The sequence below is a fragment of the Gorilla gorilla genome, chromosome 2 (genome assembly GCF_029281585.2).
Source record: "Gorilla gorilla gorilla isolate KB3781 chromosome 2, NHGRI_mGorGor1-v2.1_pri, whole genome shotgun sequence".
Taxonomy (NCBI): domain Eukaryota; kingdom Metazoa; phylum Chordata; class Mammalia; order Primates; family Hominidae; genus Gorilla; species Gorilla gorilla.
This window is the reverse complement of record NC_086017.1, coordinates 172,609,250-172,633,004: the sequence shown is the minus strand read 5'-3', so window position 1 is coordinate 172,633,004 and position 23,755 is coordinate 172,609,250. Positions and strand designations below refer to the sequence as shown.

Here is a 23,755-nt window from a genome sequence, read left to right as displayed (position 1 = left end):
AGAAATTTCCTATGCAGTCAACAGTCTACTTAAGTTGTTGAGCCTTGTCTTTCATGAGCTATGCAAATTTTAAGGTCTTGGTCAGGTAAATATGACACTCAGGACAGTTGATCAAGATGGCTTTCAATAGTATAGATGGCGCAGACACCAGGTAAAATTGCAAAATACATCCCTCCTTCTCTCCATCTAGATAATACCCTTCTCCATCTTATCCTCAAGCAGAAGCATTAGTTAAGGGTGCTAGGCTGGGTGCAATGGCTCAATCTCAGCACTTTGGGAGGCCGAGGTGGGCAGATCGCCTGAGGTCAGGAGTTTGAGACCACCCTAGCTAACATGGCAAAACCTCATCTCTACTAAAAGTACAAAAATTAGCCAGGGGTGGTGGCGGGCACCTGTAATCCCAGCTATTCAGGAGGCTAAGGCAGGAGAAACTTGAACCTGGGCAGTGGAGGTTGAAGTGAGCCAAGATCGTGCCACTGCATGCCAGCCTGGGCAACAAGAGCGAAACTCCTTCTAAAAAAAAACAGTGCTAGTGGATAGTCAAGCAGTTCTTGGGCTCTTGAACTATTTAGACTGTCATTAGACTAATAATCTAATAGAGATGACTTGTTTTATGTTCCTGAATCCTGTTGAAAACAGTTATACCAATCTTTAGCTAATAGCCAAGCAAGGCTTTCTGAAGTGGCAAGACATAGAGAAAATAAAACCTTGCCTACCCTACACACAGCGATATGGATCAATCCCCCAACACCCATATGCAAATATATGTTCACTCATACATATTAACAAATGAAAACAAAACATCCTAAATCTGAAATAACACGCACCATTTAGTCTATACCCTCCAGCAATCTGAGAAGCAAAGTTGACTGAATTCATTAACTTTTATTTTCTCAGCCCTCAGTTTGTTAGATACTCTGAAGAGAGACATGCTTCTAACGAACTTTTTGGATTAACCACTTATCATTTCCTCCAAATAGAACCTTCAACATGACCCAACCCTTGCTGACTCCAGTGGGTCCCTGTTCTAGGAGTGGGTCCTGGTTAATCTTAACCAATCATTGTATTGTCAGTGATTGATTCAGAAACCCTCTTGCCAGTGATTGGTCCAAGAATCTAGGCTTGAGCCAATCAACACTCTGGAGAGCTAATCCTTAGAGTCTATTTCTGACCCAAGAATGAGCACATGACCTAAAGTGATATAGAAAGCCTGAAAGCTGGAGACCCCAGTTGAGCAGTCTTACTTCAGGCCAATATCCTTGATGAACAAAAATCCTCAACAAAATACTGGTAAGCCGAATCCAGCAGCACATCAAAAAGTTTATCCACCACGATGGAGTAGGCTTTAGGCCCAAGATGCAAGGTTGGTTCAATATATGCAAATAAATAAATGTGATTCATCACATAAATAAAACTAAAGATGAAAACCACATGATTATGTCAATCGATGCAGAAAAGACTTTCAATAAAATTCAACATCACTTCATGTTAAAAAAACTTCTCAATAAACTAAGTATTAAAGGAACATATCTCAAAATAATAAGAGCCATTTATGATGACAAACCCATAGCCAATATCATACTGAATGGACAAAAGCTGGAAGCATTGCCCTTGAAAACCGGCACAAGACAAGGATACCCTCTCTCACCACGCCCATTCAACATAGCATTGGAAGTTCTGGCCAGGGCAATCCAGCAAGAGAAAGAAATAAAAAGTATTCAAATAGGAAGAGAGTAAGTCAGTCTATCCCTGTTATCAGATGATGACATGATCCTATATCTAGATAACCCCATTGTCTCAGCCCCAAACCTTCTTAAGCTGATAAGCAACTTCAGCAAAGTCTCACGATACAATATCAATGTGCAAAAACTACTAACATTCGTATACATCAACAGTAGTCAAGCCAAGAGCCAAATCATGAACGAACTCCCATTCATAATTGCCACAAAAAGAATAAAATACCTAGGAATACAGCTAACAAGGGAAGTGAAGGATCTCTACAAGGAGAACTACAAACCACTGCTCAAAGAAATCAGATTTGACACAAAAAAAGGAAAAACTTCCATGCTCAAGGATAGGAAGAATCGATATCATGAAAATGGCCATAATTCCCAAAGCAATTTACAGATTCAGTGCTATTCCCATTAAACTACCAGTGATGTTCTTCACACAGCTAGAGAAAATTTTTTAAAAATTCATATAGAACAAAAAAAGAACGCAAATAGCCAAGACAATCGTAAGCAAAAAGAACAAATCTGGAGGCATCACACTACCTGACTTCAAACTACACTACAGGACTGCAGTAACCAAAACAGCATAGTACTAGTACAAGAACAGATACATAGATCAATGGAACAGAATAGAGAACCCAGAAATAAAACCACCTACAGCTATCTTATCTTTGACAAACCTGACAAAAACACTATATGTGTGGAAGGGATTCTCCTTCCATTCAGAATGTAACCAAAAGTTGACCCCATTGCTTTCATCACCTTCCATTAGCAAGAATTCAAATCTCCTGACTATATCCAAATAGAACCAAGGCTGGAAAAATGTCATCTCCAGTGGGAAAGCCTTGCTTCCAGCAAAATCTTCTATCAGTACATAACAAGGAAGAATGAATATTGGGTAACAACTTACATTTCTGAAACACTGGGGGAGAATTATCTTCTTCTGGATAGGATCAAGGAAGCATATTTCCTTGGCCGTTGCTAGCAGCCATCTTAATACAATGAGAGAAGTCAGCCTAAGAATAAACACAAAACAGAGATAAGCAAAGAACCTAGAGAATAGCAGAGAAATAGAGCTCTACCCTTCCTATCCTCATGACAGGGCCCTCCATCCCACCTCTTGACCAGCTGTTATGGAAGATAATAAATTTTCTTACTGGCTGAATTTGGTTTCTCATTAATTGCAGCTGAAAGGACCCTAACTACTACAAAAGCCAAAACCCAAAAAAGGAGGATGGAAAAAGAGATGCAGCTGGGCCCCAAAGACCTTGTAATAATTTCTTAATGAGGGCTTTAATTTCACTCATTAGATAGATCAAACTTATTTTCTCTTTTTTATTCTATCCCCTCACCAACTTCATAGTTGCTCCAAGAATACTGAAAAGCACTTTTCTCCAGGAATGTTTTATATCATCTGTATTTAAAAACAGAATTAATCTAACCCCATAACAGGATGAAGTGCCGTGTGCTGAATTGCAGGTCTGTCTCAGCATGGTACACAGTAATACTTCTTAATTAGAGAAGTACATTGTGATCTCGAAGTCTATTGAAATTGTTCAATGGCTTAGTTTTAAATGGTGTTCACTGGAGCTGCAGAAGTGTGAATAATAATATGAAATAATCATCATTGCACACTAAGAGCAACACCTAATTCGACATAAAGCATAAAAGTACAAGAAAGAAGAGAAAATGTGATGTTTTCATCATGCCATGTAATGTCCTACAGCCACTAAAATATTCACACAAAATACACTGCCTTTAAATGTTCTAAATTTAACTCATAATTCTATAACCAAGTTTAACTTAGATGTTCATATATCAGATAGTCCCATTGCAAGGACTGATTTATGCTTTTCACACACACAGGGAAAATGACTACTTCTGTCATTTGTTGGAGTACAAATCACAGCAATATGTCACCTGAATTTGTAGGGGGAAAGCACTTGTAAGAAACACACACTGTTCAGTCAAACAAAACATAAAGATTGTGTCAGTAACATAGCAATTAGATGTATCTACATTGTAAAACGTTCACCATCTCCCCCACCCTATCCCAGCTCCCCACCAGAAACATGTATTTCCATGTGTAAAGTTGCATGGGTCACTATAATACCTGAGTGACTAATATTGTCACATCAATTCTAAATTAATGAATAACTGCAAAAATAGTTCTCACAAATAGATATTCCTAAATTTTCAAAGCCTGAATTTGACTTTCATCCTGTAGCAGTCTTACCCCAAGTCAAGTATTTCAGATCATTATTAAGTATCAAATTCTGCTATCAACTCTCCTAATGTAACATGAAAGAAAATCTTAGAAAGAACATTTCCTTTGAAATGTAGTGTTCTCTAATAGCTTTTGATGACAACACTTCTGAGAGATATTCTAGTTTATTTGAAGAAGTTATTTTACAAACAAGTGCATAAATATATACTTCATGGTAGATTATACTGATTGGCAAAGATTTATGCTACTTTCTCTTGCCCTTGCCCCATAAAAAGAGGTATACCTTTCAGCTCAGTTATGATTTGGTTGTAAGACTTGCTTTGGAAATGGAATATGAGTGAACATGATTTATATCATGTCCAAGCAGAAACTCTTAGAGGCTTTGCAAGTTTCTGCCATTTGCTTAAGCTTCAGCCCCCTGCCATGAAGAAAATCTTTCTAGATAATGTCTGTTCTTCCACCTAGGTCCCAGAATTAAAGGATACACGGAACAGACCTGACCCCACTTCACATCCCAGAGCCCAGTTCAGGAGAGCCAAGCAGAGCTGAGCAAAACTATAACCAACTTGTAAACAAATAAGTGAGAAAGAATGTCTCTCATTGTCAGCCATTGAAATTTAAAGGTTGTTTGTTACTACAGAAAGAGCTAATGTATACCCAATGCTTCTGAAAGGCATTTAAGAGGGTATAATAAATGTAACCCTATATTGGCCCTTTTGAACCTAACGCATAAAGGTTATTTGACCAGAAAACAGTCCATTGGAAACCCAAAGAGCCATTTTGTTCTTGACACATTAACAGGCTTGTCTTTTTTCTGCTCTGACACTTTTTGGTAGAGCTGAACAGCCCAAAACTTTTATTGAACAACCGAGGGTAAGGGAAGGAAAATCTCTATTAAAAGTTCAAAATCCTATTTTTGTAATGTCATACAGCCAAACTGAACCCTGAACCTAGCTCCTTCCATTTTAATCCACCTCCCAGCTTCTTTCACCCTAATAATACCATTTGGATATGAGGTTTCTACATTCTATTATATGCACCTTTAAGGATGGAGGCCCTGTCACATTCCTCTCTCTATGAATTCCCCCAGTGTTTATCACATCATGCACAGAATAGGTGAGATAGATGGTAGATATATAGATAGATAGATAGATAGATAGATAGATAGATAGATAGATAGATAGACAGATGGACAGACAGATAGACAGATGGACAGTTAGCTTAGCTAGCCTAGCCAGTGGTAGATTTTAGATGCAACATTTTTGGAAGAATCTACTCTACTTGCTCTTTATCAGAATTCCAGCCTTATCTCACTATTTGTAGTTTTCCAAATGTATCAACCTCTTTCTATACTCTATAATTCTACCTATAGGAATCTCTGCTAGCAATGACACTTCTTGCTTTTTCGCATAAGGACTTAATGGATCCTTCAAGACCTCCTTTAATGTCATCTCCTCTCTTTCTCACTGGAATTGCAGCTCCATTAAGGCAAAGGCATATCTGTCTTGTTCAAAGCAGTATCTTCAGCACCTAGCATGATTGGCATGAGGTAGGTGCTCAATAAATATTTAATATATGGATAAATAAATGATTACAAAAGCTCCCCTAATACTCCTAGACTGTTTTCAACCTCTCTTCTGTTCTCATAATTAATAAATATCTCAATTGATGATTTTACAAAATTGTATGATCTGTCACAATACCTGACAGAAATTGACCAATAAATATTGGACAAGTAAAATATTTGTGGCAGAAACAGACTGAGATTCGCAAACCTGAGAGCTGGTTTTAGAGTGTGGACTAAATGCCCCGTTTACCTAGGCTGGACTCAGAACCATGTTTTATTTTCAAGCATAGTCTCAGCTTTAAGATGAGCAGAAACTCCTTGGATTTGGCCAATCTACATGAGCAATTAGATGTTCAACATGTTAAGTACTGCTGATCTCCACAACAATATGGACATTCTCTTAAACAGAATGTTGAGGAAAGAGGCTAGACATGAAAGAGACTGCATGATTCCATTTATAAAAACTTCAGGAACATGGAAAATTAATCTATGGTAATAGAAATCAGAGTGGTGGCTGTGTTTGTGGAGCGAGGTAATTTAAATGGAAGTGAGCACAAGAAGCCTTCCAGGTACTTGTGGAAGCACCTGGAAGGTACTGGAAATTTTCCCTTTTTTTCCCCACTAATTTAACTCCCTCTTATCACATAAATTGCCTTCACTGATGTTTTTTCTTACTCTTTCTGTGGTTTCTTACCCTCATTTTCAAGGGCATCTTAAATAATTCTCCTGCCCAAAAGATACTAAGCTCCACTTCCCAATTTAATATTATTCACTAACTTCTTAGATATGCTTTGTAATTTTCTAGCGAATCATTATTGCAATATTAGCACCTGTTTCTAAGGTAACAAGTCTCCCTAGAATATTGCACCGTGAGATTCCCAGACTGGTGATAAGACACTAATGGTCAGTCATTTGAAATAGTCCTGAAACCAGTGATGTGTGATATGGTTCGTAATATCCAGAGGGGGAGAGGGTGATAATACTCCTCATATCGTAGGGGGTGTACGCCCCCTTCTGATATGGTTCATAATATCCAGGGGGGAGAGGGTGATATTACCCCCCATATCGCGGGGGGTGTACACCCCCCTGTGATATGGTTCATAATATCCAGGAGGTGAGAGGTGATATTACTCCCTGTATCTCGGGGGGTGTACAACCGTCTGGATATGGTTCGTAATATCCGCGGGTGAGAGGGTGATATTATTCCCCATATCGCGGGGATTGTACAATCCTTTGTAATATCTACTTTGGAATTAGGAGTAACATTTTTCCTATAATATTTTGAATAATTTCACATGGTGTACCCCCACTGTGACATTAGGTGTAACACCTCAGTAGAATATTACCAATAATATAACTGGGAATACACCCTCTGTGATATCAGAAGTAACATCTCCCTAGGATACTACGAATTATATCATATTAAGTATATTATATAATTCATTAATATGAATAATGATATATTATATCATTAATATGATATAATTAATATATTATGTTAGTTATGTGATATATGAATATGATAATCCCAATAATATGTTCCTAATATTTAGTGAGGGAAAATATGATATTACTCCCAATATCGCGGGGGATGTACACCCCTTCTGTGATATTGTTTCTAATATTCAGGGGGGAGAGGATGATTTTACTCACAATATTACAGGGTATTTACACCCCCACTGTGATATTGTTCCTAATATCAAGGGGGGAGAGGATGATATTACTCCCAATATCCCAGCAGGTGTACACCCCCCATGTAATATTGTTTCTAAATCCAGGGGGGTGAGAAGATGATATCACTCCCAATAACGCACAGGGTGTACACCCCACCTGTGATATTGTTTCTAATATTTAGTGAGGGAATGGATGATGTTACTCCCAATATCGCACGAGGCATACAGATCCACTGTGGCATTGTGTGTACACCCTGTGGTATTATTCGTAATATCCTAGAAAAATGTTATCACAAGGACAGAAAACCAAACAACAATGGGAACACATGGGCACAGGGAGGGGAACATCACACACCAGGGACGGTTGGAAGGTGGGGTCTGGGGGAGGGATAGTGTTAGGAGAAATACCTAATGTAAATGATGAGTTGATGGGTGCAGCAAACCAACATGGCACATGCATACCTATGTAACAAACCTGCACATTATGCACGTGTACCTTAGAACTTAAAGTATAATAATAAAAAAATTAAAAAACTAAAAAAGATGAATATTAGAGGATAAAATTGTAAAAGGATTTTCAGTCAATTACATCTAACTCACTTTTTTGGATCCAAATTTGGGGTCTACAAAGGTAGAAAGCCAGCAGAGAAGCTTAAGTTCAAAAGTTTTGGAAACTTAAGGGTAATGAATGAAAGGGAGAAGATGATTCAGGGAACAAACTTAAGTTACTTGGAGAAAACAAGAGAAGTAAATTAAAATACAGGAGTCTTGTATGGAGACAATCTAAAGAACTCCTATATGTCAATAAGAAAGGGACTGACGATCCAATAAAATTGGGCCAAAATATTGAGCTGCCACTTCATAAAAGAAGATACACAAATGGCCAGTCAGCATGACCAATTAGATGTTCAACATCTTAAGTACTACTGATCTCCACAACAACATGGATGATCTCCCAGACAGAATGTTGAAGAAAGAAAGCAGATGTGAAAGAGCATGAATTCATTTATAAAAAGTTCAGAAACATGCAAGATTAACCTATGGTAATAGAAATTAGAGTAGTGGCTATGTTTGTGGGGTGGGAAATTTAACTGGAAATGGGCACAAGAAGACTTCCAGGTACTGGAAAATTGCCATATAATGATATGGTCTTGGTTTAATGGGCATAGTCGTATGTTTAGAGTCATCAAGCTGCACATTTAATACTTGTGTTTTTTCTGTTGATATGTGATATCCCCAAAATTTATTTCACTTTTAAAATCGGGAGTCTTTATTGGAAATGTGAATGATATATCTGTGGGTTCTTGGGCCACACATTTTGAGTTACAGCATACAAGCTTTGGATTCTCTTCCCTCAAAAGGAGCTGGTGAGATGATTATTGAGATCTTTCCAGGCTCAGGTGAGAGTGACAATAATGCCTCTGCCTACTTTGGTCCTTGACTCTGCCAGGTTTCAACTTCTAATTTCCCCATACAGTTCTTTAGTCTTCTCTCTCCTTATCAATCCAAGGTCTTAGAAACAAGACTTAGAGTCCCACATGGTAACACCCCATTGTGAAAATGTTGTTCTTAGAATTTTTATTTAACATTTTTCTTCTGCTGAGGCAGAACATTTTGAAATAAATTCTTGCCTAATACTCCTTGGAGCAGTTGAAATTAGAATATTAATCAACCAACTTGCTAGATCAAGTGTTTTCTCAATTTCTCCTATAATTGCCATGGCATTTAGGTCCTCATCCATCCCTGAGACAAAAAAGATGGAACAACCATTGCTGTTACTTAGATGCCTCTTTCATTCAACTGTGACTTCCTTGAAGCCAAGAAATTATCTCATTTATCTTTGTATCCCTGGCATTGAGCCTAGTGCCTGGTACATAGTAGGTGCTCATTAATTTTTCTTGAATTAAAATGAATGAGGAAGGCCTTCACAAAACCTTTTGCCAGAGGCAATTTTAACTTGCATTCAATATCCGAGGAGAGTGGGCGTGCTGCTTTGGCAATAGCTCTGACATTGAATAATATGGATGTTCCAAATTTCTTGTTGCTCATTTATTTTCAAAAAAAAAAGAAAGAAAGAAAGAAATTTGGGGGAAGCAGGGGAATATTGTGTTTGCAGACCAAGCAGACACATCTCAGACTCATCACCCTGTGAGACGGATCAGATGAGACAGCAGCAAGACCAAGGCCACCTGCCCTGCTGCTGTCTTCTGACTGCTGATGTTGCCTTAATCACTGAGCTGATGCAATTTCCTGCTGCTAATCCTCACTGTGGTCCACTGGGAGGTCTCATTTGTCACTGTCATTACCTTTCAGATCAGCAGAATATCCATCTTTGGGTGGGCCCCCTCTCAGTGTCTTGTTCAGGTGTCTAAAAAGCATGTGATCAGCGTGACAATTCAAGACAGTGACCCTGGGTGCCTAAATATGAAGGCAAATCTATGCACTTTGGCATATGAACTTTATTAATAGTGATTTTGAAGAGCAAGTAAATTTTAATCTCATTTCAAAGAAGTAACACTTTATTTTAATGTATCCTTCATAAACCACACTAGTTTTATGTCTATATAATTTAGATGTTCCATGGGAAGACCTTGATTAAATGAAAAGCTACAATTCAATCAACCCTATCACCTCTGATCCTACACTGAGCCCAGACCAGTCCTGATTTTACCTCCTTCAACAGTCCTACGTCCATCAGCTAAAAAACTCATACATACTTGACTATGAAAAGGAGTTCGACCCATATACAAAATGCCTCCTTTCTGACATTTGACTCGAATAAAGCTAGCTTTCTTATTTGTTAAACAAGCACCTATCTTGCACTTACTATGTGCCAGACACAATTCTAAGAGCTTTGTAATCATAAACTCCTTTATTACCATAAAATCTCATTTTATAGATGAAGAAACTGAGGTGCAGACAGACTCAGTGTCTTGTTCAAGTCGTATCACCAGTAAATGAAATTCTAACTAAGTACATCTTGTTCTTGAGCCTGTGCTGTCAACCACTACGGTCAGACAACAGAGGTTCTCTGGACCTAAATGTCAGGCCAAAATCTTCCAATAATGTATTCATTTTTTCTTTCAGCTCTGGCCCAGAGCAGAGGAGAGGTCAGGGAGAAGGGAACAAACAAGTAGTCCACAAAATTGTACACTCTACCACTTTCTCTCACATTTTACACCTCATTGTCACCAGTTGGATCTCCAAAAGCAGATGTGGAGATAGCGTTTGAAGTGCAAGATGTTCACAGATTCCCTGTGAAAGGAAAGAAGAGGAGGCAGAATTGGGTAGAATGGGGCAGGGAAGAAGTTGAGCTGCAGTAAGGCCTGGCAGAGCCTTGGCCAACCAGCAGAGAGCTCTGGAGCAAATATGGCCTGTCAAAGTGGCCTTGGAGAACTGAAATGGCCAGACCATTGGAATATAAATTCCCAACTTGCTGAGTTACAGATTTGGACTGTCCTGGGAAGGGCATAACTTCAAATGAGGCACCTCTGCAGCTGAGGCAGTTCCTGAAGGCACTAACACCTGGAATATATTCTATCCCAGGACTCAGGAGGACCCATTTTATACTGAAGAGGGAGATAAAAATGGATTGGGACTCCATTCAAGAGCATCTTATCCAGATGACAGGAGACATGGCCTCCTTACAAAGTTATAAGTTTTTCATAGCAACCCTGTAGAACTGCCCAATAGTCCTATGTCCCAACAAGAAAAAAAAATGTGTAGCTCTCTGACACTGAAACATAAAACATGATATTTTATGAAATCAGGTTCTTAATTTTGAAATCTAAGTCAATATTTTATTTACTTTGTAACAGACTAGGGCTTTGGGGCTTGTTTTTATTATTAATTAAAATGGAAACCAAAAGCAAAAATAATCTGTGAGCACCACCTTGTGGAGGTATCTATAACTATCACATCTGTTTGGACCCTATCAATCTGGATTCATTGAACACATATTTAATATGCTGACCCTGGGGATGGAACAATAAACAGGCAAAACTCCCTGGCGTGGTGGAACTTACTTTCTAGTGAGAAGACAGAAAAGTAACAAGAACAATACATGAAATACATAACGCATTAGACAGTGATGAGTGCTACAGAGCAAAAATAAAGCAGGGACAAGGATCAGGGAAGGGGAATTGCAATTTAAAATCAAGTGGTCCAAGAAGGCCTCACCTGAAAAAAATTTGAATAAAGGTTTGAAAGAGGCAAAGCCAGATACGCCATCGCCTGGAGTCAGAGCCATCTACATAGAATGGCACGTACAAAGTACTGAGTAGAAAAATGCCTGGTGAATTTGAAAAGGGTTGAGGCCAATGTCCAGAGCGAGGGTGGAGGAGAAGGCAGGAGACGAAGACAGAGGGGACACATGGGGCCAGATCACACGGAGCCTTTCTGGTCACAGTGAGGATTTAACATCTACTTCAGATAAGATGGGAGCTTCAAGAGACTCTGCACAGAGGGGTAAGATGAGCCACTTTTTTTTTAACAGGATTGCTTTGATCAAAGGGGTCAAAAGCAGAAATAAACTGGGAGTGGTGGGAGGAATATGTAGTCCCAGCTACTCAGGAGGCTGAAGCAGAAGGATCACTTGAGCCTGGTAGGTGAGGCTGCAGTGAGCCATGTTAGCACCACTGCACTCCAGCCTGGTTGACAGAGCAGGACCCCACCTCAAAATAAAAATGAATAATTTTATTTTTCCAAGGTGGAAATAGGCAATACTGCCTTTAGATGTATGCAACAGGGGCCCTGCCCTAGACCCATGCTTTAAAGAGTTCTTCATAAAACAAGCACAACAATGTATAAATTTATTATAGTACTCAGAGCACCTTGATTAGAGATCAGGGTTCATTTCTGGTTCAGTACAATCTGTAATCTTAAACATGTGCTCCTTTGACTAACACCCTTCAGGAACCCTGAGAAACTCACCTCCATGCTTCTTACCCTCTGCACATCAAACAAAAGATGACCGTCTCCAAACACCATCAGGTTTACTGGGTTGTACTGCTGCTATCATGGGTTTGGCATGGGAAGAGTTGAGCAACAGGTGGGCTTGATTAAGAGAAATGCAACTTAACTTATCAAGTCTTTCCTTTTGGGGAGAACAAATACCATAGATAACAGTGTGTTATATATCAGTTGTCCTGGGCATTCATTTTCTTGCTTTCTCTTTGTGTTTCATTTTACCATTCTTGAGATACTCATGAATTGCATGGCATTTGGAAAAGTTGCACATTTAATGGCTAAAGGATAAGAACTCATATCACCCAAATTTGTATTAATGCAGGTCTAGACTGAAAATTCATAATGAATGTAGGTTCTAAAATAGTATTTTAAGAGATGATGAAATGGCAATATAACTGATCATTGGTTTATATATACAATTTCAATATCTTCCAATATTATCTGCAATAGTAATAATGCATCTTATGCAAACCCCCTTACAATTTGAACCAAAACTTAATCATAAAATTACTACTGCATTTTCAAGTCTTATTGCCAATTCAGCTGAGAAAACTTTCTCTAAATAGAAATTAATTTTTTAAAATTAGTAAGAAATACGATGACTCAACAAAGGTGGTCAAATTTGACAAAACTGTCAACAGAACATGTATTGTATGGAAAGCTTGATTACAAAATATATCATATTTGTCTGAAATTCAGTTTTAAAAATAACATTTATGGGATAAATATAGAGTAATTTATGAATTAATGTCTTTGTCTTATTACTCATCCAAATATCACCTGCCTATTACTAGGACACCTAGACATAGACCATAGTAATGAAGTCACTTTTGATATTTTGTTTACTGTGAGTCATGTAAAAAGCCATACTTTATTTTCTATTTGTTTCAACAAAAATGCTTATATTTCAAAGTAGAAGGATAGAAGATATTTTAAATAAACATTTGTTAGCTTCATTTTTAAGCTTTAAATATTTCAACATGTGGTATGTTGAGCTTTATTTGCATTAGGGCTTTGGATCTCTTATATGTGAGAGATTTATTTATTGCAATACTTGGCTATAGTTTGACCCAGGGTTGTGGCAGTGAAGAGGCACTATTCCTGAAACTCTGTACACATTCTGAAGGAAGCACCAAAAGGATTATCTGACAGATTAAATTTAAGTATAAAAGAGAAAAATCAAGTGACACAAGGTTTTAGCCTGAGAAGCTGGACAGAACTTGTCACTATGTGAGTTAAGGTAGGATGTGGGAGGAGCAACTTGATTTTGTCATGTTAAGCTTGGGATGTACATTTCACTCAAGCAGTTTAGTACTCAGGGCTGGCAGTCAGGTGTGTATATTTGGTAATCATCAGGGTAGGAACAAGCTAGGGGTTGTGTTCAAATCCTTAGGATGGGATTTTAATTTTCTATTTTTTTTTTTTCTGCTTTCCTTGATTTTTCTACTTTTGACAAGATGGGAGACATGATGTTGTTGAAAGATGGTGATAGTCGGTTGTCCAATTCTCCACCTTCACAGCAGAAAATGGAGCGAAGAACCTAGAACCTCCCTCCAAAGCTACTACCAGAGAATAGCAACTTCCTTGGTTTGGATGCCCTGGAGAGAACTCATAATCAACTACTACTCCTGGATCCTAACCCTGAGCTCGTAACTCCAGACTTCCTATGAAATGTCAGCCACAAACACTGGTGTAAGATGCTGACAGATACCCCAAATCTTACACGTGAATTGTTGTACCCCTACGGGTGCTCTGCCTGGTTCTCTTTTGTATCAAAACCTGTGGCGTGGTTTTTTTCTTCTATCTTCTAGGCTGTTTGTCTCTCAGCCTCCCCAGATTGTTCCAATCCACTCATAGATATGACATAAAGAAAAAAAATAAACATAAGAACATAGGAATAAGAGACAAAACTCTAAGTTCCTGAATTTCTTTATTATTCAATTCTAATTGGAAAAAGAAAAAATTTTAAGTGTAAGCATCACTTTTTAAATCACTTGCAAATTATCTTATTCTCCATCTGACAAATACAAGCACAGCTACAACTAAAGCAATATTACATTCTCAACAGGGAAGAACTGCTGAAGAAAGGGAGAAACGTCAGGAGTTAACTTTACCCCACTTGGATCCTTAAATGAGAAACAAATGCAACATTTCCAAAATGGATATACTACAGAATGCTCTTTCACAGTATGTTACTTGATCAATTCTATACCCAAAATAAACGTGATCATTGGATAAAATAAAATTAAACAAACTTATTTTCTGCGGGAACATCTGAGACTACACTACTGTGCTTTATAGATCTGCAACAGGAAGACAGAATATAGTACTTCCAATATTTGTTTGAGGCAGAACCCACTTTTTTCCGGTAGTTCATAATACCAACTTCCAGAAATGGTATTCCTCTGAACACAGTTTGAGAAACACATGTATATAAACATCGTTCACTTTTGAGGCTCTCACTCATATATAAATATATACATATGTGTGTATATATATGTGTGTATATACATATGTGTATGTATATGTGTGTGCATATACATATGTGTGTATATATATGTGTGTATATACATATGTGTGTGTACATATATATATATACATGAGTGACAGCCTCAAAAGTGAATGGTGTTTGCCAAAGTAGGCAGTGCAACAAAGTAGGCAGAGCAGACCAGAAAGTTTTCTATCACCCACTCCCTGTCTTGATGCACCAAGATTTCCAAATCTGTGTAACTATACCTTCATAGAACCAAATTCAATTTGGATTCAATAAATTTTCTTTCTTAAAAGATGAAACCAGCCAGGCGCAGTGGCTCACACCCATAATCCCAACACTTTGGGAGACCAAGGCAGGAGGATCGCTTGAGCCCAGGAGTTTACAACCAGCTTGGGTAACATAGGGAGATTCCATCTATACAAAAATAAAGAATAAATAAATAAATTAGCCAAGCATGGTGACAAAGGCCTGTGTTCCCAAGTACTTGGGAGGCTAAGGTGGGAGGAACGCTTGGGCATAGGAAGTTGAGGATGCAGTGAGCCAGAATCACTCCACTGCACTCCAGCTTGGGCTACAGAGCAAAATCCTGTCTCAAAAAAATGACAACAACAACAACAAAAAAAAAACAGAAAAAAAAAATGAAACCACTGAATTATCAAATATTCACAATTACTATACATTTGCATTGCAAATGAACTCCCAAATCCCCACCTGCTCCAGCAATGTTATCTCTGAATAACTGGAATTAATTATTATAGAAATGATGATAATGACGCCAAAGAATTTATCCTAATTAAATGTTCTATCATGAAGAAAAGGCAAAAATTCAGATCAATAATGATTTCATTTTATTCTTGATTCTTTTGGGGACATTCAGTTCTTCTAAGCACAATAATTTGATGAATGATTTCATCTTCACTATGATCATCAACTTTTTCTTACATTTTACCCAACACACAAGTCCATATAATACAAGTTTTCTAAGCAAACCTTTACACATTGATAAATTTTAAATATCCTTTAGCTAGTCTTTGCCACCCTTTCTGTGTCGTCTCCATGAATTAAACTAACATGAGAATAGGTCCATTTTGTCAGAAGGCAACCCACCCAAGAGAGTCAAAAACTTGCTGTCATACTCTGCAATTCACACAGAAAGAAGTGACACACATTGATCTGAGATATAGAAGATATTTAGCAAGAATATATTTATTAATTATAAATCCCATTCATACTTTGTATACAAATATTAATTATTATGCTTAAATGCAATGACTAATGCTAATAATGCTAAATTTTAAAAGCTAGCTACAAAGTTAATAGACATATGCTCTGAAATACATATAAATATTTTTAAAGGAGGTGCCTTAAAATAGGAATAATAATTGACTAGGTGACTTTTTTTAATTTTTCTGTATTATTTTTATAATCTTGAAAAAATGGAAGTTATTTTTTAATAGCACTACTCTGTGTTAACTGACTTATTCCACCGAATCTAAACTACAGGATTCAGGACACAAATTTATGGTGAAACTCCAGAAGTTTCCTCTGGGTACAAAAGGAACCCAGTAAAAATGCTGTCATCCTCAGCACTGACATACACCCCATTCCAATCTTTTGACACCTCAAGCCAGACTTGGTCTCCTGCACTTAATTTCAAGACGACGAGGAGAGAGGCCTGGTCTATTTCCTGACCATAGACAGTTTCTCTGGACTTGAACTGCTTCTTATTCTGGGCCACCAGACTGATTCGAGCAGGTCGCCCCCTCACCGTAATATGGTAGGAAAAAACATATGTCCCAGGAATAGAGCAGTTAAACTTCCCAGTGACAGGACTGTAATTCCCTTGGTCATTATAGAGAATCTTTTCAAATTTGATGGGGATGTTAGGAGGAGGAAATGGCTTTGACAAACCAGCGCTGAAAGCCGACCGGGGCACTCTAGCCAACTCACCCTTGGAGCCTTTAAAGCCCCGAGAGCCCTTCTTCCCAGTGGGGCCTCGGACCCCTTTGTTGCCAATGTCACCCTTTGGCCCAGTAGGTCCCAGGGGACCAGGAGGACCTAACTCTCCTTTTTCTCCTTTAATCCCTGGATCACCTTTGGCCCCAGGCAGACCATTACGGCCGCTTTTGCCTTCCACTCCACTGTCTCCTTTGCTACCTTTTTCCCCTTTCATACCCCCCTCACCTTTCTGTCCTTTTCCTCCCCTCTCCCCAGAATCTCCACAGCAGCCCTTATCCCCCATCTCCCCCTTCTCCCCCATCTCCCCCTTCTCTCCCTTGGCGCCAGGCCCTCCGTGCAGGCCCGGTGAGCCCATAGCCCCTTGGTCTCCTTTTTCTCCTTTGGTACAATTCCCACATGTGTCTCCCTTGGAGCCTTTTTGTCCCTTCACTCCTCCCAAACCAATGTTTCCTTTATCTCCCTTAGGGCCAGGTTCACCTGAAATGGAAAATTAAAATAATGTTTAAGGATCACATAGACCATAAACAGCATGCTATTACCACAGAGCTCAAAAAAGTAGAAACAAACCTACTAATTAGGAAACCTGATTCTTGCCTCAGTAAAAACTGTGCTTAGGAGGCTCTGACAATGAATAATTTATATTATGCCATGCTCTTAGAAGGGGAATAGTTAATGTTTCCAAGAAATAGTGGCTTATATTCAGATGCCATATATCTAATTCTTTTTGTTTTTTTACTTTTAAGATAATAAAGAATATTAGGACTGTAGTTGTTCGTTGTATTCCATTACCCTTTGCATTTTGGCCTAACCCAGGTATTCCCCTAAATCCCCATATTGTCCATTCAAGCCTAAATTATTATTGGCAAGGAAACTGAGACCCAGAACGAGTCAGGGATTTTTATTTTCCATTGACAGCTAGAGAGAGAAGCAGAGCACAGATACTATTACCTGGTCTCCAAATTCCTAGACTGGTTCTCATTCATTGAGTCAGTACACTGAATTATTAGAAGAATAACAGTAATTTGTATTTTCAGCTTACCTCTCTGATATTTTTAAATACAAGCAGGAAGAGAATGAAGGGCTATACTGCGCACGACGTGACTGTACACAGTAGATACATTTCATGCTCTACCTTGTGCTCCCGGTTTTCCTGGGTATCCTGGAACTCCTTGGTCCCCACGTTCTCCTTTGAGTCCTGAGATGATACCAAGATTAACTTTTTACCAACTACATCATTTATGATATATTTGATATTCCTCTCACAACCATGTCACATTCTAGTGTTTTCTTTAACCAAAATGGGCTAAAGTTAAATCGCCAGGCACGGCGGCTCACTCCTATAATCCCAACACTGTGGGAGGCCGAGGCGGGTGGATCACCTGAGGTCAGGAGTTCCAGGCCAGCCTGGCCAACATGGTGAAACCCCATCTCTACAAAAAATACAAAAAATTAGCCGGGTTTGGTGGTGCACACCTGTAGTCCCAGCTACTTGGGAGGCTGAGGCACAAGAATTGCTTGAACTCAGGAGGTGGAGATTGCAGTAAGCTGAAATCACATGGCTGCACTTTAGCCTGGGTGACAGAGTGAGACTTGGTCAAAAAAAAAATGTATTGAGGGTCATTAGGAATAATTAATTTCAACTGGTAAACTATTTCAGCGATCTGGAGGCAGTGATCCCTTCAAACAGAATTCATCTTTGCCCTCAGCATTTCCATGGCTGTTCAAACCTGTCATAAAACTCATGACATTCTGCTTGTATTATATATGTATGTATTCATGTTTTTCTCAATATGAATTTTGAATAAAGTTAAAATGCCTTCTTTATATGGCCACAACACCTGAGAAATAATGCCATGTTCCCTACAAGTTTAAACACAGGGCACAACATCGTGTAGTTGGCTAAAACCAATGATAAGAAAAAAAAGTCCAGGAAAAAAAACTGTTCTTTATATAGAGTATCTATGTAAGTATAGAACTGTAGGAATTCATAGCTGAAAAAAATGAAAACATCTGGATTTTCAGATATTTGTCGTATTACCATAAAATATATTTTTATATTGGGCCTGACTAACAGCCCATACTATTATAGTTCAGTCACACTGAATTGATTTCAACTATAAATTACCATAACAATAATAATGGTATTAATAATATCTCACTCTTATTACACATTTACTTTGCACAGATACTGTTCAAAGCTCTTACCTTTTTTTTACTTAATCCAGCCTTTTTATTTAATATAATTTTTACTTGACATTAACACAGCCTCTTCTATAGCACACAGGTTCATATAACAGAACACATTTAATCAATTGGAAAATTTTAAATTCACAAAAGTTTATAGCACCTGCCCTTCAAGAAAAGTAGGGAAGATATTTTTGTCATCATTTTATCAACAAAAGAGGCTGAGATATGAAAAAATTTAAAGCACTGGACAGAGTCAAATACAACTATATATAACATTGGTTGGCATCAATTTGCTACCTATATTGTTTATGATATAACTAACATCTTTTGTTTTATTTTTGTGAGGGAAAAAATAAATCCTAAGCCAAATTAAAAGTGGTGAGAATAGACTCCCTCCAGTTTCACAAGACCAACTAGAGAAATCCCACCATAGGTCATTTAGCAGAGTTTTCTAAGTTGCTAGCTACCCCAACACCACTCCGCATGAAATGCAAAATTTGGAAATTAAACCATAGGCCATCAGGAAAATAACTGGACGCATTTTGAGAAACCCAGCCCTAAATGGAAGGGAAGAGCCGATTGTATTCCTAGCCTTTGCCAATGCTCAAATACCAACCTTCACCACACAGAGTTATACTGCTTCTTGAATTCCTTGAAAGAGTTTAATTGCTTCCCCTAATTTACTCAACCAGGTAATGATTAACTAAATGGAATCATTCCATTCACTTTTTTTTCTAACTTTCTATCTTAACCAAGAGTCCAAGCTAAGTCTGGAAGTGAAAGGAAAGTAGAGTTGTTACTTTATAAAGAATGGCTGAATGAATTTCTACTTTTGATCCTTCATCAAAGTGTATTCTTAAGAACCTTATTTTATTACACTTCCCTATTTTTTTCTTCTATTTCCAGAAGTCTAGCTTCCAAAATGTATGAATCACTGGGGAGCTTCATCACTCATCTTTATTTCACAAGGTTTTCTGCTAACATAATTCAGGCACAAAAGGATTAAATGTTTCCAAGAATGAAAATCACATAACTGACAAGTGTGAAGTAGCTCTCTCTTCCCTTAGCATTTTTTTGAGTAATTACTTCACTGAATATTCTACCAGAAATGAGTTAGGCAGTTCCTGAGCCGTGTGGAGGGTGATATATAGATGGTATTAGGCCTTTTGACACATGACACTGAGGCTAAAACATTTAACTTGATGGATAGATGGTATTTCTACAGGCTGCTGGTATTCACTGAGGAATTTCTAAATATCCTAGTGAATCTGTAGCCTTCCTTCAGTACCTTTAAGCACTTACAGAACCAGGGATTTCCTGGGGCAGAAAGCCTTCTTTACTGATACACCTATGGAATTACAGAATTTCTGAGCTTGAAAAGAGCTATAAAGGCACTCATAACTACAAATCTTCTTTGATAGTAAACAAGATATAAATAAATATCTAGTTCATTTCCTTCAATTTCCAGGTGAAAGAAAATGACTTGCCCAATGTCATTATTATAAGCTTGATTACTTCTGTTTTAATTAAGTTGTCTTCCCACCACTGACACTGCCTCTGATTTCAGAGTGAGCCAAGGGATATATTAAATTCTTCTTAGCAGGCATACTATCCACCTAAACCGAATATTCAGAGAATTGCCTGCTCTAGTTAGTTCCATCTAATACAAAATTATTTGCATCCAAAGGAAGTAGGCTAACATGAGCATGTACAAGAAGGGTATCTCTATACCCTTCCCCAGAGACTATACTCTGTGGCTTCTAGTCACTAGGTCAGCCAGGTGACCAATGAGAGATGGAAAAGCTGTGTGACAATCTGTGTGCCTGCATGCAGGTGTGCAATGTTCCCAGGTAAGTTTAAAATTTCTCAATTGGCTGTTTATAAAGTTAACATATTTATATCAAATATAATGTGCTTTATCAAGTATTTACATTTTTAAAATTGACTCATCTGCAAGAATCTAGTCTTTAAGTAGCAAATTGCTCTCCTGAAAAATGATGCAGAATGTCCCTTGAGTTTTGACATGAATGAATTACCTACCTTTCTCTCCTTTGTAGCCTCTAGGGCCTTGGGGCCCAACAACTCCTGGTGGCCCTGGGATCCCCACATTTCCAGCCTCTCCTTTAGGACCTAGAAATGGGATTTTAAATACATTGGAATATAAAATTTCTCTTTTGAAGTTCATTAATTCAGGAAAGAAAAAAAGCATTTTACTGCAATCAATAAGTATCAATGACCTAATGATAAAATCTGAGTAAGAATAAAACACACAGAGTCCTAAGGGCAATATTTTTGTCGGATTTGCAATTTTGTACTACCTGAATAGATAAATTGAGACCATTAGTACTTGTCACTGTATTCATGGCAGTGATCAAATGATTCAGGGAAGCAGCACTATATCAAACGAGAACAAAATGATAATCTGACACTTAACCTCATATGGACCACATTTTCACATTGGAAGTAAAAAAACACCTAGCACCTTTGGATTTCCTTTTTATTCACTTACTCATTCATTCATTAACTATTTCTGAGGCATCCTATACACCAAGCACCCTGCAAGGTGTTAGGAATGCAGCCATCAACATTCCAACAGTCCCTACTCTCATGAAGCTGAAAGTCTATGAAAGATAAACATTGAACAAATAGCCACACAAATACGTAGAAATTGTCACATTGTAGTAAATGATATAAAGAAAAATACAAAGGTCTTATTGAGGATTTAACTGATGAGATCAGAGGCTTCCTTGAGAAAATGGTATTAAGCTAAGACCCAAAGAATAGATTAAGATTTCCCAAAGCAGAGTAGCTTCCCTAAGTAGGACCAAGATAGTCTCAGCATTCTAAGCTCTCAAGCACTATGCTCTGTGACAGAACCAGTCAGACTAAGACATATGAGCTCCCCAGGCAGGGTAATAACTTGGCACACCTTGGAATTATTTGTCATATATATTTAGAGGAGAGAATGAACCCTGAGAACAGCACAGCTAAATCCACCACTGGGTAAAACAAAAGCCCTGATGTTACAGAACTCACAGCCTTAGCAAATAGTTTAGCAACCAGCTGTGTCTACTTGACCATGCCCTTGGGATTTTCACCGCCAAGCAGCTTACCAGCCAGATAGGATACTAAGACTTCTGGTAAATATAATTTTCTCAGTCTCATTAAATTTTCAGTAATGTTTTAGCAATCCTGACATCTTGGTACCCAAGCTACGGCCCATCTCCTTTACTCCTTAATGCAGCTCTGCATAAATACTAACCGCATTTCCCAAAAGGTCCCTACAATGGGATGAAATGAATGAAAAGCTTGGTGAGGATGTATAATTGCTTAGTTTATAACATTAAATTCCTCAGGCAATGGTGAATTTTAAGTTGACATTCTGATCTTAACTTTACCTTGAATTCTCTTCTAGATGACATGTAAAAGCTGAAATGTATTAGAATAAAGCCAAGAGTATATTCATTATGTATACATTATAGACATCTGAAATCTTGAAATACATAACCATGGTGTTCAATGGAGAAAATCATTAGGCAATGACACAGTATTGCCTCAGAAATTCAATGAGAAGCAAATGGAATCCTAAGCTTTATTCTCCACCTCAGAGCCACTCCATTTCTAATCCTAACTACAAATAGCACTCAGAAAATCCATCAGTCAGCACACATTCTTGCAAGGCAACAGAAGTTTCATTTACCTTTTTTAAATCAGCCACTAATTTAAAAAATTGTACTGGTAATAAACCTGTGCATCTTGAAGAACCACAGCACCATGCTGGGGTTGGTAATTCCTGACTTTGCTCTCACCAGCACTGTCCAGTAGAATTGTCTACAATGATGGAAGTGCTATCTGTGCTGCCCAATACAGTGGCTGTTGAGCACTTGAACTGTGGCTAATGTGACTGATGAACTGAATTTTTTACCTTATTCAATTTTAATTTTAATATTTATTAATTACCACATTGGGCAACACAGCACCCATTTGCATTTGTAACAATGTGACACCTAGACCTGTTACTATTTGCATAACAACGTAGAAACTCCTGGAGCAATTTCACCCCACAACCTACCTCTCAACTCTACCAATGTACAAGTGAGAAACATGACTTCTTATATTTTCTAATACCTGGCTGTCCAGTCTCTCCAGGTTCTCCTTTCTGCCCGGGTACAGGTGAACAACAATCACAACAATTCAAAAAGAAATCAGCTGGGTCAAGAGTGAAGTTTTCAAAGGGAGAGACAGTGGCAGTGCCAAAGACAGAATCCAAGGCCGAGGGTTTGGTAATTGGTTCTGCCATTTCAGCCATTTCTGTGAAGAGGGTTTCTTCTTCTTCTGGAGGTGGGCCACTGGATGGCTTTAGACCCTTTGGCATCTCTCTTTCCTCAGATTTCTTCGTAAATTTGGTATGTGGTGTGGTCTTTGCTATTGTGTTCATACCAGCAATAGCCAAAATAATTAAAATAGCACAAAGCCAAGAAAACATCCACATATTTGAAGCTGGAAGAAAGATATAATAGGAAAATATATACATATTATGTGAGGTCCAAATGAAAAGACTAAGTCATATAAACATATACTCATATAAAAGAAATATATATGTATATGAATCATAAGAATGAATGATATGCATAATATAGAATCATATATTTTCAATATATTTTACATGTAAATGTGTACTTGAATCACTACAGAATATTTTATGTACTTATTTATTATAAAGAACACTTTACTTCCATTCATCTTTCTGGTTATTTTCTTAGTACTATATATTGTTCCCAACCATTCAAACTATCTGGCCAAATAGCAAACATGATCTATAATAAATACAACATGACTCAATAGCTCATATACCCTGTGGAAGATAAATGTGTGGAAGATAATTTCCTGACTGATTTCACTCAGATTTATAGAAATCAAATACATTTGTATTAGAGAGAGATGAAAAAT

The 23,755-nt window shown here is 37.9% G+C and overlaps 1 protein-coding gene across 1 annotated transcript; it reads right to left on the bottom strand.

Moving 5' to 3' along the window:
- Window positions 1-16,178: 16,178 nt before the first annotated feature.
- Window positions 16,179-23,297, bottom strand: OTOL1 (otolin 1). The gene is made up of 4 exons (XM_004037956.4): window positions 22,934-23,297; window positions 20,846-20,935; window positions 17,751-17,813; window positions 16,179-17,095 (listed from the first exon to the last, which is right to left on the bottom strand). The coding sequence occupies exons 1-4, from the start codon at window positions 23,295-23,297 to the stop codon at window positions 16,179-16,181; spliced, it is 1,434 nt and encodes a 477-aa protein (XP_004038004.4).
- Window positions 23,298-23,755: the final 458 nt, after the last annotated feature.

Excerpts from the sequence above, each read along its gene's own strand:
- OTOL1 (XM_004037956.4), bottom strand. The coding sequence starts at position 23,297 with ATGTGGATGTTTTCTTGGCTTTGTGCTATTTTAATTATTTTGGCTATT. Across the intron at positions 20,936-22,933 it reads TGGAGAGACTGGACAGCCAG|GTCCTAAAGGAGAGGCTGGA; the intron begins GTATTAGAAAAT and ends TCCCATTTCTAG. Across the intron at positions 17,814-20,845 it reads AGGCTACAAAGGAGAGAAAG|GACTCAAAGGAGAACGTGGG; the intron begins GTAGGTAATTCA and ends GTATCATCTCAG.